Here is a 20,414-nt window from a genome sequence, read left to right on the forward strand (position 1 = left end):
CTTCCTCACAGAGCGCTCACAGACCTTCCTCTGCAATGGAGCTTCTTTCTTGCTTGAGCAAGAAAGCTAACAAGAAACTTTCTGCCTTAAAAGCTTGTTCATGGCGTTCTCTGTGCTTCCTCTGCGACTTCTTCCTATTCCGCTGCGATCCCTTCTTTGTTCAGATCTGTTACTTCCTTCTAACTTCCTCTTTCGGCTTCCTCGCGCTGTGGGTTCTCACGCCGAATGGCAACGCTGGGCGGAGTAAGCCTAAGAACTTGGACCTCCTCTTCATGTCGGTCTCCTCCGCCACCGTTTCGAGCATGTCCTCTGTGGAAATGGAATCCTTCTCCCCGGCCCAGCACTGGGTCCTCGTCGTCCTCATGTTCATCGGCGGCGAGGTCTTCACCTCCGTGCTCGGCCTGCACTTCACCAACCTCAAGCTAAAGCGCGAAAGCGAATCATCATCATCTAGTAGTTCTACTTCCATTGACAAATCTCTCAAGTTCTTGGGCCGTGTCGTGTTCTGTTACATCCTCTTCGTCAATCTGAGCGGCGTCTTCCTCACCTTGCTGTATTTCTCTCTCGTCGCCGACGCGAGGGCGGTGTTGCGGATGAAGAAGATTAAGGTCTTCCTATTCTCCATTTTTGTAACGGTTTCCTCCTTCACCAACTGCGGCTTCACCCCAAACAACGAGAACATGGCGGCCTTCAAGAGCAACTCTGCTCTGCTCTTGATACTGATCCCTCAAATCCTAGCGGGTAACACTCTGTTTCCTCCCTGCTTGAGGCTGGCGATTTGGGTGATGAAAAAGACGACGAAGAGGGATGAGTTCGGGGACGTTCTCCGGCGACCGGAGGTCGCGGAATACTACAAGCACTTATTCCCTCGCGCTCACTGCGCCTACTTGGCGCTCACGGTGGCCGGGTTCGTGCTGGTGCAGCTTCTTTTGCTCTGCCAGCAGGAGTGGAGCTCGCGGGAGATCTTCCATGGGATGAATGCGTTCCGGAAGTTGGTGGCCTCTCTGTTTCAGTCAGTGAACTCCCGGCACGCCGGCGAGTCAGTGTTCGATATCTCCAAGCTGTCTCCGGCGATCTTGGTGCTCTTTGTCGCCATGATGTGAGTCTCCAATCTAAACACCATGATCTAATTACAGAAATCTTTACGAATTTACCGATTTGCAGGTACCTTCCACCGTATACTTATTTTGTTCCAGAAGAAAGAGATCCTGCTTGTAACTCCTCGAACAACAGACGAAGAAAGTTGCTTCTGCGGAGCTTGCACCTCTCTCTGCTATGTTTTCCGGTCATCTTTGTCATCTTCATCAGCGTCACAGAGAGGAAATCATTTTCGATAGATCCTTTGAATTTTAACATCTTCAACGTCGTATTGGAAGTCATCAGGCTAGTTTTTTCTCCCCCTTTCCATTTAAATTAACATATAAATCAAGCGCAATCTGTCGAAGTGGTTTTGTTTTGATGTTGCAGTGCGCATGGAAACGTAGGGTTCTCGATGGGATACAGTTGCGATCGGTTGATAAGATCCGACGGAAGTTGCGAGGATGCGTCGTACGGATTTGCAGGGAGATGGAGCGGCAAAGGGAAGATGATCCTGATGGTCGCCATGCTTCTTGGAAGGCTGAAGAAGTTTCATATCGAGGGAGGGAAAGCATGGAATTTTGGTTGAAAATTAACTAATTTCGTCAATAAAATTAATGGATAATATGGTTACTATCTTTACACGTGTCTCCGATTTAAATATTAATAATTATTTAATTATGGGCCGAGCCCTTGTTGGGCCTTGTTGGACACGCCCCACCTTGTTGCGAGGAGCGACAGCGGATCAGAGTGCTGGCTGACGTGGTTTGGACTGGAGAGCTCCGGGAAAGCAAAAACAACAAAAAATAGCATTTCGTAAATTGTCCGACCTACTCGCTCCGTTACTTCCTATCCTCATTGGTGGACTAGAGGGTCCCACTTCCTAAAATCCGCTGCGAACGTATGAGTGGGTTAAAAAGATAGTGATGCTTTATTTTCTTTTTGCTTCCTTTTCGCGGAGTTACTTTTCTTTCTTCCAATGGGCGGTGCGGATCCGCATCGGCATCCATTACCGGTACGGCACAATTGGGAAAAGACCCTTGTGAGTTCATGTATTTGCTACGTTGCCCTCTGGTGGATTGAATATGGGTATGGTGTGAGGGTATTGTGGTTATTATGAGGAAATAGAGAGGCATTAATGGGAGACGGCTCTTTCCGATACCTCATCTTTTGTATCTTTTGTCGTTTAGCCCTTTTACTTTTGATGATTTAAATATTTCCTCCATACGACGTCGTATTGAGCCGCATCGGCATCGGGAGGAGCGAAGTAGAAGGCGGCAGGCGACGGCGGAGGCGGAGGAATGAAGAGGAGCGCGTCGGAGTTGATCCTGGAGGCGTTTCTCCGGACGGATGGCGATGATCGGAGCCCCACTCCGCCTTTCCTCGAGGAGCTCCTCCTCCCAGCGGCACTGGGTTTCGGATTGGCGAGTTGATTTGTTTTTTCCCCCCTCCCTCTTTGATGATCTGTGCTCTTTTTTTTGTTTCGATCCTTTCTCCGATCGTAACTGATCGAATTGTTCCGGGTGTTGCTTCTTGGTGTGGATCGAAGCAGGATGCGTTCAGCGGCGCAGGTCAGTTACTGAGCGGAGGGAACCAGGCATGGTCACAGAACCTGACGCCTAAGCACTCAGAGATGGAGTCGCGATCCTCGATTTGTGGTACTCTTACTTCAATTCTTTAGTTCTCTCTTAGTTTTGATCATGGATTCTTTTCTTTCTTCATGACGATAATCCCTGTGGAACACTTCTAAGTTTTTTTAATTTACCCTGCGTTTATCTGCCAACCAAATCTAAATTTTCAGGAAGATGTTTGTTTAAAACTTTTCAAACCGAAGAAGAATTCTCAAAAGACATCCCATCATTAAAGCCTTAATTCTTGTATTTTGATAATAATAATAGAATTTGTTTAGAGGTTTTTCCTTATTTGATGTCTGATTAATTAACTGCCTATAAGACGGTAAAACAAATTGTGATTATTGAATCTGAGTCTTTTTGTGGTATCCCCAAATCACAGTGCTGGAAAGTGGATTCTTATTCCGGGATAATAATTTTGAGAACAATCATGGAGCGTGAATTTGGCACTGAATATCTAATTATCTAAGATAACAATCACTCGAATAGACCCTGATGCTGAGGGATGCCCAGATCAAGTCCGTATAAGACAAAATGTCCATATCTGTCCCTCTCATATTCTGAATCATAAAACCTTTCACATAGCACCTTGATTTCTTGGAATCAAGGAAACAACTTAAATAATTTTTTTTTAAAATAACATTTTAAAAAATAGAAGAAAGATGTACATTTAATTTTATGATATTTTTACAAAATTAATTATTTTCTATACTGTTAGAGAAAAACCAGTTGAGTGAGTGACTAATAGTTTTCTTTTAATTTTATAAGTAAATTTATTTTCTTAAAAAAACAAACTATAAAGTTGATTGATTTAGATGTGCTAATGACTAGAGTGACTAAAAAATTCAGAAAAGTAGTTTTTTTTATAAAGAGAAAACTTACCTATTTAGTTCAATTGACATAAAAATATATAAATAATTTATTTTTTTTCTAATTTCAGTCCAAAATTCATTAATTTTTGCCTTTTAAAAATTTTAAAAATATTTACCTATAAAACCAAATAGACACTTTCCTATTTTTAGTTATTTTTCAATTATTTTAGTTCATCAATTTAATAAAATGAGACCCCTTCTCATTTTTTAAATTAAGTATTTTTTTATGAAAAAAAGAGAAATATATAAATGAATAGTTGTTTATTTTTAATGATAAAAAATTATCTAAGTATTTTAAAAAATACATCTGAGTGATTTACTGGCAGTGAGCATGCAGGATAAGTTTTGTTGCTCAAAAACATCAGAGCCTATTTGGCTGGTCAATAAAACCTTTTTATTTTGATTTACATTGAAAACCAAAGACTATGAAACATAGTTTGCCAAGGTATACTTATTTAGAGAAATCATCTATGAATTTAAATGTCTCCAGAAAATTCATTTAACATTTCTTACAAAACTATTATCTTGGTCAACTGACCATGTGAATATGATTTGATTGATGGTGCCCACTTATATTAATCGATAGGGTTCACCCAAGTTGATTTGGTCAATCTTGCTAGGTCAACTTGTTCAGTTAGCTACAGCCACATGCTAGGTCAGCTCGATTGAGCTGAATTAACTATGTCAGACTTAACCCCCAGAACTAACAGGTTGGTTTGAATTGACTAAACAAAAAATGAAAAACTAGTCGGATAAGTCTAGTGAGTCACATTAGTTTGATCAGTTTGTTTGATCTAGGAACTGAGCTTATTTGAAGCTTGGATCTATCTACCAAGCACAAGTTAGCTACAAGCCTATAACCAATCTACATGTCCAATTGAGACAGTTCAAATCAACCAACAATGATAAGTACAAGTGTAGAACTAAATTCCATTGGCCAAGTTGATCGTGTTAGCACCAGTCAACTGGTGAATTTAACACATACCAATTACTCACTCCAATCTAACCAACATGGATTGAGTTATTGAATTGGTCTAAAACCATGATTTGATCAGCCAGCTGATAATATCAGCTACGTTATTTAAGTCTAGCTTGAAGCAATTGGTCTAGTCAATGATATAAGATAGTTCCACTAATTAGCAGAATTGATTAGGTTAGTTGATTCTATTAGTCAGTTGACTAGGCCAAATAGTTCAACCCAATTTGGCGATTTGGTTGGTTGGATCAGCCCAATTGAGTTAGTTGTGTCAACTTGGTTAACTTAGTTTGATCAACTAGGTTAGTCCTTAAACTTATTGTATCAGGCCAACTCAACCAACTGTTGTTTTTTTCCCAAAGGAGTTTCAGTTTTCATTTTTTTTATATAGAAAAAAATTGTTTTCTGAAGTATATCTTTAACTCATAAAATGTTTGAAAGGAAAGTTTTCCCATTTAATGTTCTCACTCTTGTTGAATCATAACATTCTGAATCTCTCATTTGTCCTCGTTTTGTTTTCGAATTCTCTTTTATAGATGGAGTTACTAAAACAACCACATAATGTTGTTGTAGTTCCTTAAAAATTCGCTATCCTAAGACTCATCAAACCAAACAATATAAAGTGTTTTTCTTTTCTGTGTTGTATTCTTATTTAGTTGACACACCAGCTTCCTCAAATAAGTTTATGACGAAAACAAATCAATCCCTTGGAGCAAGCGGATCTGAACAATCAGATGAGGAATCCCTGGAAATAGAGGGTGGGCCATGTGAACAAAGCACAAATGTTGTGGATAAGCGCATGCGGAGGTATGCAAAGTAGTGATTGAACATTTCATCCTTCCCAAAATGGTTAAGTTATTTGTTTAGTCATTACATAATGTGTCTCTACAATTGCCACCTTAGATAATAAATTATTTGTTCTTGTTAGTTATTTGTTTTTTCTTTCTTTGTGCTTGATGTTATTGTTTTGTTCTTGGCGTTAAGGATGGTATCCAATCGGGAATCTGCTAGACGATCAAGGAAGAGAAAGCAAGCCCATCTCGCTGATCTTGAATTGCAGGTGAATATTAGCCTTTGATTCTTAATGGTAACCAGTTTGTTTGGCTTTGCCTTTCTCCTATTAGAAGTTAATTACAGAAACTTATGCCGACTGCAAGTTTGTCTTTCTTTAGAAGTACTACTCAAATTGACTCAGTTTTCACATTTTACAAGTGTATAAGGAATATTATTTTCTAAAATGGAATCTGATAAAGGAATCTTATTTATTTACATGTTCACTGTGGAAGCCAACATATTCTAATTTCTGTTTTTTTTTTCTTCTTCCTTTTCATTCTGTATCATTGCATCTTCATCTTGTTCCTTGTAAGGTTGACAAACTCCGTGGAGAAAGTGCTTCTTTATTCAAACAACTGACTTCCGCAAATCAAGAATTCAGCGAAGCCATCACCGACAATCGGATTCTCAAGTCGAACGTAGAAACACTGAGAATTAAGGTAGTTCACAGTCCTTACATTCATTAGGAGGCTTATTCAAATACCCAAAGGAATCAACCATATTGTCATACCATTTCAGGTGCAGATGGCAGAAGACATGGTCACCAGGGGCACCTTAGCATGTAATCTAGACCATCTACTGCAGACCAATCTCCGATCGCCAAATTTTCTCGATCCTCAACCGCCGTCCCGAGCATCACCGGACTTCCTCCCGGCCATCAACTTTCAAGGTAACGAGTCTAACTACATTGCCATTCCAACTCCTGGACAAGCACACAACATAGGGCTGGAGAATGGAGATGCAAAGAATACAGACATCAGGTCTGGTTTGAGCATTCCTAATCCTGGCGGGGGGAACCTGCAGAATGGAATTGCTAGTGAAGTGGAGGGTGATATTTGGGCGTGCGACTCCAACGTAGGCATGATGCCCAAGTAAGTATCGTAATTTCATTGTAGTATCATTCACCCAATAACTTACAGGTGTTGGCTGTCTGTTGGGTTTATCACGTTTACTGAACTCTAGGGGGTTCGCCATGTTATCTGACTTTTATAATTCGACTCATATCATGACTAGTAAATGTGCCCCCTTTTAAGAATTTTAGCAGATTCACTGCATTCGAGGTTTGAAGTATGAAAATGTTGATATTCTAGTTTGTTTGAAAAATATATGCTATATTTGAATTTGATTCAAATCAAAAGCTCGAAAATACAAATGATTTTTGATTCGAGTACAATTCAAAAATGAAATTCAAGTTTGGTTGGAGTAGTTCAAATTTTAATTCAAATAAAATTAAATTATAATTTAAAATGATTTAAATTTAATTTCAATTTTAATTATTTGAACTTAAACAAATATGCTCGCCAATAAACTAGACTGTAGACCCGACCACGGTTCGGAACCGACGGTTCGGAACCGAACCGCCGGTTCGACGGTTCATGGCAGGTCGACCCTTAACCTTAACCGCCCAAGACGGTTACGGTTCACGGTTCGGAACCGCCGGTTCACGGTTCGGTTCACGGTTCGCCACGGTTCGCGACGGTTCGAGATTATTATATTAAAAAAATTAAAATTTAAAATTTATTAAATTTAAAATTTAAAATTTATTGAAAAAAGGGCTTGCACTTATTAAGTTGCCTACGTATCCCCTTAGGGTATAGGGGAATCAAAGCCCACGTAGTTCTTTTACATTTTTACCCTTTTACATCACTCATTCACTCACTTCCATTTCCTCCCGTTCCTCCCGTCGTATTCGTTCCTTCCGTATCAAATTCTTCGGCTTCGTCTTCTGAAAGTTGCATTCCTTGGATTCTCTTCTCGGCTCTGGTCCAATCGTCGAGTAATGCTTGGGCTTCCAATGAGTCGGGAGACATAGTTGATCGTCGTTCATCTAATATGTTGCCGCCGGCACTGAATGTCTGCTCCACAGCAACAGTTGACACTGGACATGCTAAAATTTCTTTGGCAATTACCGAGAGAACGGGAAAACCTGAAGCCTTCTGTGACCACCACTTCAAAATATCGAAATCTTCGCTGTCTGCTTCATTAAAATCAAAAGAAGTGGTAAAATAATTCTCAAGTTCCTGTGTGGAACTTGAGGATCCTCGTGGACGTTTCGTCCGTTCTTTTAATAAAAGTTGTGCTTTTGAAAGTTTTAAATTAACATTAGTAGTTTGTTGTTGTGTTTCAGAAATATTAGTTTGTGTTCCATATTTAACATAATATTGATTATAAATATCAGATAAATAATTTCTAATAATATATATAATATTAGCGGGATTAGGAGAAGAAGAATCTTTAACAGGAATTAAAGCGTCATAATATAAAGTTAGCATTTCTTGTAAAACTTCTAATTTAAATCTAGGATCTAAAGCAAATGCAACTAAATAAATTTCAGGAATTAAATAAAAATATTTTTCCCATTTTGTTTTCATAGCTACTATACAAGAAGTTAAAGCTTCATTATTAATATGTTCATTTAAAATTAATACTATACTACAAAAATTCACTAAAACTAAATGAGCAGTAGGATAATAAACACCGGAAAGTTGTTCGGTTGCATCATTAAAAACTTTTAAAATTTCACAAATACTACTACAAATATTCCATTGTTGTGAAAATAAATATATATTAGTATTACTATTTTCTGTAAAAAATAAACATAATAAATCTTTATATTGAAATGAATCTTGTAATAATTGATATGTAGAATTCCAACGTGTTGGTACATCACGTGGAAATTTTTTAGGTCTCATTCCATTAGCTCTACAAAATCTACCCCATTGTTTCATCATAGATGGATGAGACCATAAATAAGAAATTGCAATTCTAATTGGTTTAATATAATTTTCTAAAAGTCTTAATCCATCTTGAACACATAAATTTAAAACATGGCAAACACAACGAATATGAAAAAATAAACCACCAATAACAGGTTGACAAACAAATTTTAATTCATCTATAGAAGCGGTATTAGAACTAGCATTATCTAATGATATTGAAAATATTTTATGAGTTAATCCATATTCTTCTAAAATTAAACATAATAATTGTGCAATGTTATGAGCAGTATGTGATTCATCAAAAACTCTATAAGCTATCAACCGTTTTTGGAGGATCCAAGAGCTATCAATCCAATGGCAAGTCACACCCATATAGGAATGAGTTTGCCAATGATCGCTCCAAATATCGGCACATAAAGAAACTTTATTATTTAATTTACTAAATTCATCAATTAAATTCTTTTTTCCTTGTTTTACTAATTTTTTAATTGTACGGGTAAGTGTAGTCCTAGGAACACGTTTAGCACTAGGATTAAGAGATTCTTTACAAAAATCTTCAAATGTGCATTTAGATCCAAAACTAAAAGACAAATGTTCTACGGAAACAAATTTAGCTAATGATTCTCTTAATTTATTATCAGAATATAAAAATAAACCAGAATCAGTACTACTACCGGTAGAAAATCTAGATAATTGTGTTTGAGATAAGTCAAGTCCATATTCTGTCGGGTGCTTCGTTTCTACATGTCGTTTTAACGACCCATAGCCGCCGCCGGCTTGGAATTTGTAGGAAGCATTACAATGCTTGCATTTTGCACGCATTTCTCCCGATGGAAGAGTGACTTTCTCAAAATGTTTTGTAAAAATAGTAGATTTAAGAGGAGGAGGTTCCCGAACCTTAGAAGTAATTGCATCATTACTTCCTTGTGTTTCGGGCGTCGGAAGGTGTTGGGCCTCGATCTCATCGTCGGTGGATTGGATGATGGGATCCTCGTGCGCTATTTCTTTCCCCCTCCGAGATCGATGTGAAGAACTTCCACCGCGGCCTCCTTCCATTGTAGTCGAAAGATGGAGTCGGAGCTCGGAAACGAAAGAACGCGAACTTACGAAGTTGAGAATGAGAGTTAGAGAGTAGAGAAGTGTGTGAAAAATGATGAAATGAGCTCCCTATTTATAGAATTTGGATCATAACGGACACTAAATCATAGCCATTGATCAAAAAACGGTCAAATGATCTCATCCGTTGAAAAAAAAATAAAAAAAAAAAGAAAAAAAAGCCTCCAACGGCTCCGAACCGCCGGTTAACCGGCGGTTCGGAGCCGTTGGAACCGCCGGTTCCAACGGCTACCCATAAAAAAAAAATTAAAAAACTTGAACCGGCGGTTCAAACCGCCGGTTAACCGGCTGAACCGCCGGTTCAAGGGAGCTTGAACCTTAACCGGCCCGGCATCCTGCCGGGCCGGTTACGGTTTGGCCCGGCTAACCGGGTCAACGGGCCAACCGACCCGTTGACCCGGTCCGGGTCCGGGCCGGGTCCGGGCTGGACCCGGCCCGTGGTCGGGTCTAGTGGCAGTAGTAGTTGTAGAGAATTAGTAACTTATTGGAAGTTCTTGACCATACTCCCAGTTGACCACCAACAGCCTGTTTAAATATGCTTAAAGTATTGCACAATTTGAGAAAGAAAATTATCATCTGCTGAAGGATTAGGAATCTACTAATAAAGAATTAGCTTAGATATTTATACAACCACTTACGGAATCTACCAATCCAACTACTCAAAACACTAGATGATAATTATTCGACATACGGTATTCCTTTAAACAACACAATATTCTCTGAGTCTCCTTACAAAAGCTTCCCATTTGATGAACAAAAGAGGGAACACAAAGCTATACAGACTGAGAAATCAAGCCACCTCTCTAAAATGAAAGACAACAATCATTTCAAACAACCGACAAACAAATTTAGAGATGCCGTTAATAATAATGAATATATTTGACAGCATTTGTGTTCGTTAAACCGGTATGACATCGATGTTTGAGGTGTCTTCACATCTCAATATTATTCCATCGAGGTTCGTTGGAAGTATGCACTTGGCCCATTGACACCCTGTGGAAAAGGGCTCGGGAGGAGGAACTACCATTAGAACATTTTCATTCTTCCGGACAACCCCCATTATACTTACCGTGCTGCCCTCCTTAACATAACTGCAATCAAAAAGATCACACAATTGAATGAACCTTGCACAAAAAATCTAATGCAAAATAAATCAGGCTATTATCAGAGTTGGATGGTAAGTTAGAATTGGAGTTTTAAAGGACACTTGTGATAGTAGCACCTATAAACAAGGAAGGTTTTGAAAGGGTCAAAAAAAGAAAGAAAAGGATAACTATGCTGATGCAGTATTAGCAGCAGAAATTGCAGATTACCCTTCTTTCAGGCGCATGACACGATCATCACAAGAAAGATTACTCTTGTGCAACCAGCTCAGAAATTCAGGAGACAAGTCCTTGTTGTTTGGGTTGATATCAACAACAACCGACTCATCGACATAAGGAGTTACTCGAGAACCATAACCAGCTTTGACGAGAGCTCTTAAACCAGATTGAAAGTCTGATATGTAAAAGTCAACCACATGCCTCTGATAGAGTTTCAAATAAGACAATTAGAAGTGTATGATCAAGATAAACATATGAAACAAATGTATACTCAACTATGTAAGTCTGAAAATTTCCATTTTATGGCAGTTAAATCTGATGGTTACTTAAATTTGATATACAAAGAAAGGTTCGATACCTCCATCGACCTCAATCCCCAAGTAAAAGGTCGATGTTCAGAATTGTCATTCTTTGCGTCCCAGCCCTTGTATTCGTAAAGCCCAGTGGATGTGTACACACATCTAGGGAGCTTATGGTATGACGACTCGAGAGGAAAGTTTCCACATGTGACAACCTATAAGAATCGCATGTTAATATATCTAGTTGCATGGAGCAAAAAAACTGGCAAGAAATCGACTTAAAAGGAGAAAAACGTCAAACCAAAAAAGGTTGATCCAACAAAATTCTCTATACATTGTGCTAATTGAAGGAAAAAATTCCACCACTTATAAATTCTCTAAAAAAGTTCCTACATGCTTCAAGGGGAAAAAAATCAGGTTACATACCCCAGAGACCTTCACATATTGCCCGTCTTTTGCATTTCTCAAATCAGCATCAGGGTACTGGGCAATGAATGCCAAGACAGCTCTTCTTCCGAAACAAGTGTTCCAAAAGCAGAGCACAACAACAACGCCGAATATAGCTACAACAACAAGAAGAAGAACTGGATTGTGAACAGCACCAAGAATGAAGCCGCCAGCAATAAAACCCATCACAAACAGCAAAATGACAGACCAAAGGATGGGTTTGGGCAAGCTTCCCTTGAACAAAGAATTATTCTCCTGACTGAGATTAGTGACAGCTTGATTGTGGACTATGGAGGCACTATGTAGCTTCATTGATTTAGTTGATTCCAGCGGACCTGATACTTTCCGGGGTGCTCCAGATGAGTTAAGTGGCCCAGAAGAAATTGGCCCAGAAGTGATGAGACCTGTAGTTGGAAGTACTACCGGAATAGAGCCAGAATTTTGACGAGACGGTTGGGTGCCAGATCCAGATTGAGGTCCAGATGATTTTTTCACTGAATCTCCATGTTTAAGCGGTCCAGAATTGGACTTTTGTCTACCAGAACCACCAGTGACTAGTGAAGAACCTGAATTCTGAGCTGCATAAGACAGAGAACTAGGGTAGCTTCCCTGACATGAAGCATTAGGCATGATTGGGTCTGAGTGGGATGCAGCACCTCCAAATGATCTATTTCTTGAAGGAGCATTACTAAGAGGACCAGATTTTCTGGACTTTTCAACATGGAGCTCAAACATCTTCCCAAGTTCTCCAGATTTTTTTATGTCTCCCCCTGTGTATGGCATGGCCGTGGAGAAAATTGTAGGAGATTTTTCCTTAGGTTGCTCGGGCCGGCCTGAAACGTAAAGGCCATTGCTCAGCTGGTGTGACGGAAACCTAGAGCCCATCAGGCTTAAGACTCTACAGATCTTGAGAGTTCCGGCCGTTGGCAAATAATTACTGTGAACAACAGGAAACAACAGCAAAGAGATGGATCATTTTATTCACTGCAGTGCTAATTGCAAATTAAGTACAGTTCAGAACTGAAGCTTCAAGTACCTGTCAAAGTACCAGCAAACTGTGTCAGTGATAAAACAAATTCAACATCTAGGCTTAGTCTGGCAGACTGCTCCACATGCACTGCTTAGTTAGAAATCACACAAAAGAAAAAAAGGTTTAGGTTTGCCTAACCAAGCCAAAATAAATTCTTATGAGCTTCTTGTATAATGAAAGACAACAGTTTTCCATGATAATTGTAGCAATGGTTAGAATATTAGTGCATTCTGGAATAAACATCAAGAAGATTGCTTTCAGCCCTTCAAGAAAAAATTATAAAATTTTATTATAAACTCACACTGAATATTGACTTGTATTAACCTATATAGAATTAGTAATTCCAACTATTGCTATCTACTGATATCTTGAAACCAACACTTTTATGCACATTATGTCCTTATCCCTTCTTTGACAGTGAGTTCTTAAATAAGCCACTTAAGTTGAAGTTGTCCTTGAAATTCTGTGATTACATTGCCCTGGATTGCATAGAAGGTCTACGCTGGCCAAGATGTCTACCAGTTACCTTAGCAATTAGATCAAACTTATTCAATCAATGCCTGAGGGAATGAAAGAAACCAAATGTTAAAGAAACAGGAAGCTTACCAAAGAAATGATCAAGATAACAAAGCTATGCCCTTCATTCAAACAAAAAAAGAAGTTAATGAATAAAACGGTAAGATAGTCCCCCAATTGGAGGATTGCAAAAATGATTCAAAATCAGAGCATAGCAGGAAGCCACAAATTATACACAAAAACTAGTTTCTCCAACTAGAAAATTAAGTTTGCCTAAACTGAAAATTAAGGTGATTGACATCTGAGAAAAACATTGATAGCCTACTTCAAGAAACAATTCGGTTAAATACAAAAGTGGCAAGAGATCCACTTTTACCATGTAATACAAAAAATTAGATGTCCCATGTGAATTATAAGCCTGGGCAGGGTACCAATTAGGAAAGAGAACAATAAGAGTGCACCAATAAGAGTACACCGATCGGAAGCAGTAAGATTCTCTCCAAATATGATAACAGTTACGTCCTTAAAATCTTTCTTTCTATCCAATTAAATTCCATGTTTCATAGTTATGGAGAATTACCTAGCAAATAATGAACATGTCCAATTTTGAACTTTCCTCTATAGCTGTTCACAAATTCCATGAAAAGCTGAGGAAAAGAAATTTGCAGAAAAACATAAGTTTGTGGTAACAAAAAAGTCATTATTGATCTCTTCGATCAATAATATTTGCTCACCTATCTTGAGTTGGAATAAACAGAAAACATATAGATAAACTGTTTTCCTCTAATTTCAGTGTTTGGCATTTAGTGTTGTAGGTTTTTCACATGTTCACTTAAGCGATTCAAAGTTTAATGAGAATTTTAGAAGGTTTAGGTGCACAAGTGCACACCAAGAACAGTACACTGACCGTATTACAAATTATAAGAATGAAGTGGAGAAATCTTTAGTATATTTTAAAGTTTCAGATAATAAATGAACACCACGTCAACTGAGGTGTAGCACTAAACCTTCAATCCACAAGAGTAGTTACTGTCATTCATTTGTGTTATATACCAACAGTTCTTGTTCAAAGAGGCTACAAAAACAAAAGTCACAACTGCTTAGCTACATTGATATTTCTTAGTTATTCAACCTTGTTTAAAGCACCTGAAAGATAGTAAATATCTGACATTTGCATAAGACATATCCAATAATAAAGACTAATGTAATACATCATGGAGAAGCAGAAATATTATAAGAAAAAAATTAAGAACTCATGGTTTCTGTTTTATGTTCACTGTGACAATATTTAAAACTGTATTAATTTATTACGATGTAAAGTAAAACTATTTAGTTATTTCATGCCAAAATCTTTTTACTGAGGATTATCCATGACCAGGAGCTATTCGAGAGAGAGATGGTTCATACATACATATTTCATTATTTATATGTCAATTGGTGATCCTACAACAACTTATTTAGAAACTGAAAATCAAGCGTGCACCTAAGCAGCGGATGGATGTGGTTGGATTAATCAGGAAATTATTCAAAAAACATTAACTCAGTTACACAGACAGTAAACCATAGTGCAGATGACTGGACCATAAAAGAAAATCTACAAATAGACATTTCCATTTCAAATTAGTAAATTTTCAGGCACTTTTAGTGATTAACATTCAACCAAATCCATCACTTTAACTGTCTATAAGCAGAATACAGGAATCACTAAGAACATGCAGCGGGAACACACCAAAATGATAACAAAAAAAAAACAATTTCATCAAGTTTACAAAATTAAAATTGAACCCTGAATTAAAGGAAACATTTATATCCTAGAAAATGTCATTTTCAACCACCAAATAAGATAGATCCAAGCTTTGACCATATCAAAAAACCAAGCTCCATAAACTTCCAACAGTTAATATTATTTTTTTCTTGTTCTTTCCGAGATTCTCTCTAAATTTACCTCAACAAACCCAGATCCAATGACAGGCGACGGAGCACCTACCAAAAAAAAGGGAGGGGAATATAAAAAGGAAACTTAGCAAGAAACTAACGAGATTAACAAACCAATTGCAGCATTCACTCCCAAAGGAGTCAAACTCGAATCCATAAATTGGAAGGAACAAAGCCCTCATCTAAAGAGCATCAAAAGAGGACGAAGCGTCTTTCTTCACTTAGATCTGTAACAAGATCAACGATCCCCCACCCCCTCCATTCTCCATTGCATATGCAATGTCGTACAATGATTAAAAGGGGCTAAACGAGAGAGGGAGAGAAAGTCCCCGTACCTCAACCAAGCATCTGGAGCTTCCAGCGAGCAGATCAAGAGCGAGATGTGCCAGCCCAGAAGGACCTCCAAGGAAGGCAACGGTGAGAGGACGAAGGCGCGACGAGCGGAAGAAAACGAGCAAATAATGAGAGAGAGAGAGAGAGAAAGAAGAGAGAGAAAGAGAGGTCTCACTAGCTAGCAGTGACACAGTAGCAGCGGAGCTGTTCTAACTGTTGAAAGACAAAAATAACCTTAGGGTTTCCATTATTAACCACAAAAAAGATTTTTAAACGGCTTTCGTCATTAACCCTAAAAAACGATCCTAAACCCGTTTATTGAATTATTTTTTATTTATTAATGATTTTATAGAACCAATTTCCCTCCTTTATTTATTTTTTTATTATTCCTTAATTCCTTGTCACGCAGAATTAACTGTGAACTAATAGATTTATTTATTTATTTATATTCCTTTAATTTATTTTCTTTTTTTAACATATAAAACATGAACAATTATTTGAAAGTGATATATTTGAATTGGCACGCTGAATGGGATTGATGATGAAGTTGTTGAGAATTATTGAGTGTACTCTTAAGACTGTGTGATGGTCACATGGTTTTAGTGTTTGCATATCTCATTTTCCGATTTTCTTTTTCACATACCATTGTATGGAGCCGCTAGATAACAAATTCTATCTTTTGTTGAAATTATATGTCTCGCTCTTTCTCCCTCTCATCCCCGAAGAACAACAACAATAATAAATCGAGTATTCATGCATTAAGATATTTCTAAAATTTACATTAATACTCCTTCGATACGATAAAAATTTTCATATATAAAAGATTCGTTAAATCAAATTCTCTTGATTTAATATCTCAAAAGATGATGAACTGAACCAATTGAACCTCCCAACTCACAGTTAGGTTTGCTTATTCGACTATATTAGCTCGGTTCTGGTTGATCGAGTCAGCATTGCACTTAGAACCTACCAGAGTTGGGTGGTTTGGTGATTTGAACAATATTTACTTACCACATAAAACAATATTTTGGGCTCCTATCATGGGCCTCACGGCCCAATCCAATCCGGCCCACGTAAGTCACTAACCTATCTAATTCTCCTCTCCCTATAGTGTTTTTATGAATTAGATCGACCACCAAAGTAAATTCTAAAAGAAGCATCGATTATTCTTTTATCGCATTGAAAAGGAAAACGAATGATCATCCCATTGTAGCACGGTTTGGGCAACATGGATCCGGTCCGCTCGTTAAATAGCGAGTTATCCTTTCCATCCGATGCAAGTTCACAAGTGCAGCACAGGGAATGCTCCATCTCATCTAAACAAATTGGAAAAAAAAAAAAGGAGAATGGAATTTTCTTTTTCTTTTTCATTTTTTTTCCTTTTCTTTCCTTGGGTTAATGCTTGATCTTTCTAAGAGGCAATATTAGCATTCGGTTTAATGTCGTGCTAACCATAGCTAAAAAATTGAATTTCTGAAATTTAAATTTTTCTTAATAAAAACTCTGAAATTTGTAAGGGAACAATTAAATAAATTTAGTTATTTTAAAATAAATGTTAATTATATTAATATGACATATTTTTTACATCATAATTTATATATCATTGTTTTAAGTGGCGGTCCAGTAAAATCAAAGAACAAAGGTATCATCACAAATGCAACTAGGGCATGAAATCAAATATTTAACTCTTTAAACTTAATTTTTATTTTTTATTTTTAATTGTTTAAATATCTAACTCTTTAAATCAATTAATAACTTAACTGACCAATTCAGTTTCATACAAAAATTTTATCGACTATCAATATAAATTCAAAAAATACAAATGGATCATAATAGATAACCAGTATAACACTAGGACATATAATTTTTTGGTGTGAAAATCAAACTCTCATTATATGAGAGTCTATCCTATCACCAACCATCGCATTGTGTCCGAGGACAACTTAATTTCTAAAATGAATCATAGTGTTTATATTATTCGGATTCAAATTCAAAGTAGGACAAATATCTACAATTTGACATTAATATGGATAATAAATCGTGCTTGGAATCCAAAGCGGCTGGATTCTTTTACATGGAATTTCACATTGGATATTTTTGGAGTTCGAACTAATAATAGTGATGCTATCTATATTTTTTAAAATTTATTTTGATAATCGATAAAAAATTTTCATAGATCAAGTCAGTCATCATTAATCAAGTCACAATAATTATATATACTTAAATTATAAAAAAATACTATTATTATTTATACATTTTAAATTTTTTATTAATTTAGATCTTTAATTTTTAAATTAATTAATCTGAAAGATAATGGATTTGCATCATGGCAGTTGCATCGTATCCCGCGGCAGAAAACTTTTTGATTTAATTTCATAAAATAATGATTTTATTAATGAAATATGGCAAGTGGAAGGAGATTGGGAGTAAATCTCTGAGAACTTGCCATTTAGATTTAGCATCTGTTCGATCGGTCGACGTCACTAAAATCTAGCTTGGATTCGACGGCAAGTACGTAATTAAATATTTGATTATCTTTTCAGGATATTCCTTTTTTCTTTTTTCTTTTTCCCTTTTACTTGTTCTCATTTATCCTCAGCTCTTTAAGGTGGTTACGTTAGTCAAGACCTGAAAAGGATGTAAATATCTGAACGATAATTCTTATTTCCTCCATTAGATTTCGAGTGAGAAGACACCTTTTGGAAAAGAAGATTATCAAGAGAAAATATTTAGAAAAAAAGAAGATATATAGTTTGTAAATATCTGTCTATTGGATCAAAAGATGTAAAGATAAAAAATTGACTACTGATTTACACACAATTGATTTTTATTATTCAAATTTTCCTTTCTAAAATTGATTTTTTTCCTTTTTTAACCTTTATCTTTTATTAAATCGTCTTTTGAAATAAAATCAAAAAGATTTCTTTTTTATTTATTATCAAAATAGCCCTCCATCTCGAGTCTATATTTTTATTTCTATTTTTTTTTTTTGACTCTGTTACACGTTTATAATTATTATAACAAAGACATTTCAACTCTAATAGATACTAATAATACTTTATTATAATAATTAAATTTTATAACTATTAAAATATAAATATTTAATCTCTAATCAATATTACTATGTTATAGTAAAATTTTATTTTTGATTAACACTAATAATATTGTATCATAATAGTTATTATTTATAACTATTATAATATAAATATTTTATTTATGGTCAACACGAGTCCATGTTATGTCATAACAACAACTATTAATTATAACTATTATAACATAGATAATTTATTTATAATTAATACCAAGTCGGTATTATATTATTTTAATTATAGCAGTTATAATTTAGTAGCTGCTATAATTATATAATAATTATAATTTTATAATTAATACAATAGTATTAAAAATGAGGATAATAAATGTGAAAATGATGGAACATAATTGACCATTATTTAATAATAAATAAATAAAAGTACTCTTTTGATAATTTTAATATAAAAAAAGCTTTTTAACTTACCATCTTTTTTATTTATTCTCTCCCTTTCGGTGCAAGTGCACCTATCCATGCCAAGATATGAATAAGAGGTTTAATAAAGGATACTAAAATGAAAGTACTAATATATATATAGAATAGTCGGGTTTTATTTTCTCTTTAGTTTTTATTTATTATCATCCGATTTTTCCCTCCTAATTAATTAATTAAATAAGAACTAGATATTTAATCGATTCAATTACTTTGTAATTTGCTAGATTCATCCATGCCTTCAGCCATTTTACTCATGTATAACAGTGAGTTCATTCTAGCTAAAACCTCTTTTAGTGAAATACCAAAAGTTAAGTTTTATTATTATTCTTTATCATTGTTAAGAGAGGAGTTTATCGAGAATTAAGATAATAGTTATCTAATTTTTATTTTATTTTTAAGTTAAATTATCGAGAGTTTACCACTGAAAGAAAAAAAAATAAAAGGAAACAAGGAACAACAGAAGACTTGACCTCCTTCCTTCCTTCAGCACTGTCACTGAAATTTCTTGTAAATTCAAGACAATTAATTAACACCAAGTTTTCAACAAATCTCATATATATTTTTAATTTTTAATATTTAGTTTTTAAGATCTGATTAGCCCACTTTAAAACTTCACTAACACGCTGTTTAATGAGCATCAGGAGCAGTAGTTACCTGTGAGGCGTGCATGCAAAGTGATGGTTTTGCATGTGATGACAACTTAAAAGCCACAACGCAGTTATAATTAATCTGCATTAATTTAGGCTTCACGAATAGTATCTCTTTATTATTTTGTACAATTTCCGCGAAGCTTCGCCTATAGTTAAATCTATTATATATTATCATTATTGTAAATTTCCTAGCTATAAATTTCAGCTAAATGTGCAGAAAGCTGACGAAGAACTTTAATTTGTTTTCAGGCTTTCGTTGGGTTTAAGAAAGAGAAGGAAGGAAGGAATAAATTCGCGGCGCTTTGGTGCCTTTATAAAGTGTGCGAACAAGGCAGAGAGGCGAAGGGAAGCGAAGCGTTATATACGGACTCCTCGTCGCCAGAGCGATTCTGTAGCGGACGGCCGCCGTTATCTTCTCGGCGTGACAGGTACGTTTGGCTGATCTTCTCCTGTATAACGTTTCGTAACTTTCATGTTCCATCTGATCTCTTATGGGTAGAATCGTCAATTTAGGTTGAATCGGACGAATTGATTCCTTTGGTCAAACAATTTAAACGAATTGAATTAAAATTTTATCAATTAATTTTAAGATAGATTCAAGTTGACCGATCTATGTAAGTCTGTGACTCGTGTAGATTAGTTTGTGATGTACTTGGATTGACTCACGAGTTGACAAACTTTTTTTTTTTATTTAAAATGTAAAATTAAAGTAGAAAATTTAATAAACTAATAAATTTGATCCGTCTAAATCATAATTTAAATTTAAAAATTTTAATTTAGCTCATTTAAACTGTAATTGAAATTTAGAAATTTAATATTTTCTATATTTTTTTAACAGACTCTGCTCTGTCTATAATGAATTTTTAATGGATTGATCTGTTCCATTATGAATTGATCTATTTGATAAGTCTATA

The 20,414-nt window shown here is 35.9% G+C and overlaps 3 protein-coding genes across 7 annotated transcripts; 2 read left to right on the forward strand and 1 right to left on the reverse strand.

Moving 5' to 3' along the window:
- The first annotated feature begins 35 nt into the window (after window positions 1-35).
- Window positions 36-1,666, forward strand: LOC141829073 (cation transporter HKT1;3-like). Its single transcript, XM_074716499.1, has 3 exons — window positions 36-1,099; window positions 1,165-1,383; window positions 1,468-1,666. Exons 1-3 carry the CDS (start codon window positions 36-38, stop codon window positions 1,664-1,666), a joined length of 1,482 nt encoding a protein of 493 aa, XP_074572600.1.
- A 648-nt stretch (window positions 1,667-2,314) lies between these two features.
- On the forward strand, window positions 2,315-6,645 carry LOC141829074 (bZIP transcription factor RISBZ4). The gene is made up of 6 exons (XM_074716501.1): window positions 2,315-2,501; window positions 2,630-2,735; window positions 5,213-5,363; window positions 5,541-5,616; window positions 5,924-6,049; window positions 6,129-6,645. Exons 1-6 carry the CDS (start codon window positions 2,379-2,381, stop codon window positions 6,483-6,485), a joined length of 939 nt encoding a protein of 312 aa, XP_074572602.1. The 5' UTR covers window positions 2,315-2,378; the 3' UTR covers window positions 6,486-6,645.
- A 3,478-nt stretch (window positions 6,646-10,123) lies between these two features.
- LOC141829259 (putative membrane protein At1g16860) lies at window positions 10,124-15,454 on the reverse strand. Of its 5 annotated transcripts, XM_074716696.1 has the most exons (6): window positions 15,330-15,454; window positions 12,550-12,630; window positions 11,493-12,450; window positions 11,126-11,281; window positions 10,759-10,970; window positions 10,124-10,536 (listed from the first exon to the last, which is right to left on the reverse strand). In XM_074716696.1, the coding sequence occupies exons 3-6, from the start codon at window positions 12,396-12,398 to the stop codon at window positions 10,344-10,346; spliced, it is 1,467 nt and encodes a 488-aa protein (XP_074572797.1). In that variant the 5' UTR covers window positions 12,399-12,450; window positions 12,550-12,630; window positions 15,330-15,454; the 3' UTR covers window positions 10,124-10,343. The 5 variants fall into 5 exon arrangements, with proteins under 5 accessions (XP_074572797.1, XP_074572793.1, XP_074572792.1 ...); XM_074716692.1 differs by lacking the exon at window positions 12,550-12,630; XM_074716691.1 differs by lacking the exon at window positions 12,550-12,630 and having other exon boundaries at window positions 11,493-12,549.
- Window positions 15,455-20,414: the final 4,960 nt, after the last annotated feature.

This window comes from Curcuma longa, chromosome 5, assembly GCF_044706935.1.
Source record: "Curcuma longa cultivar G26 ecotype Majalengka, Jawa Barat chromosome 5, ITB_CL_G26_1.1, whole genome shotgun sequence".
Taxonomy (NCBI): Eukaryota; Viridiplantae; Streptophyta; class Magnoliopsida; order Zingiberales; family Zingiberaceae; genus Curcuma; species Curcuma longa.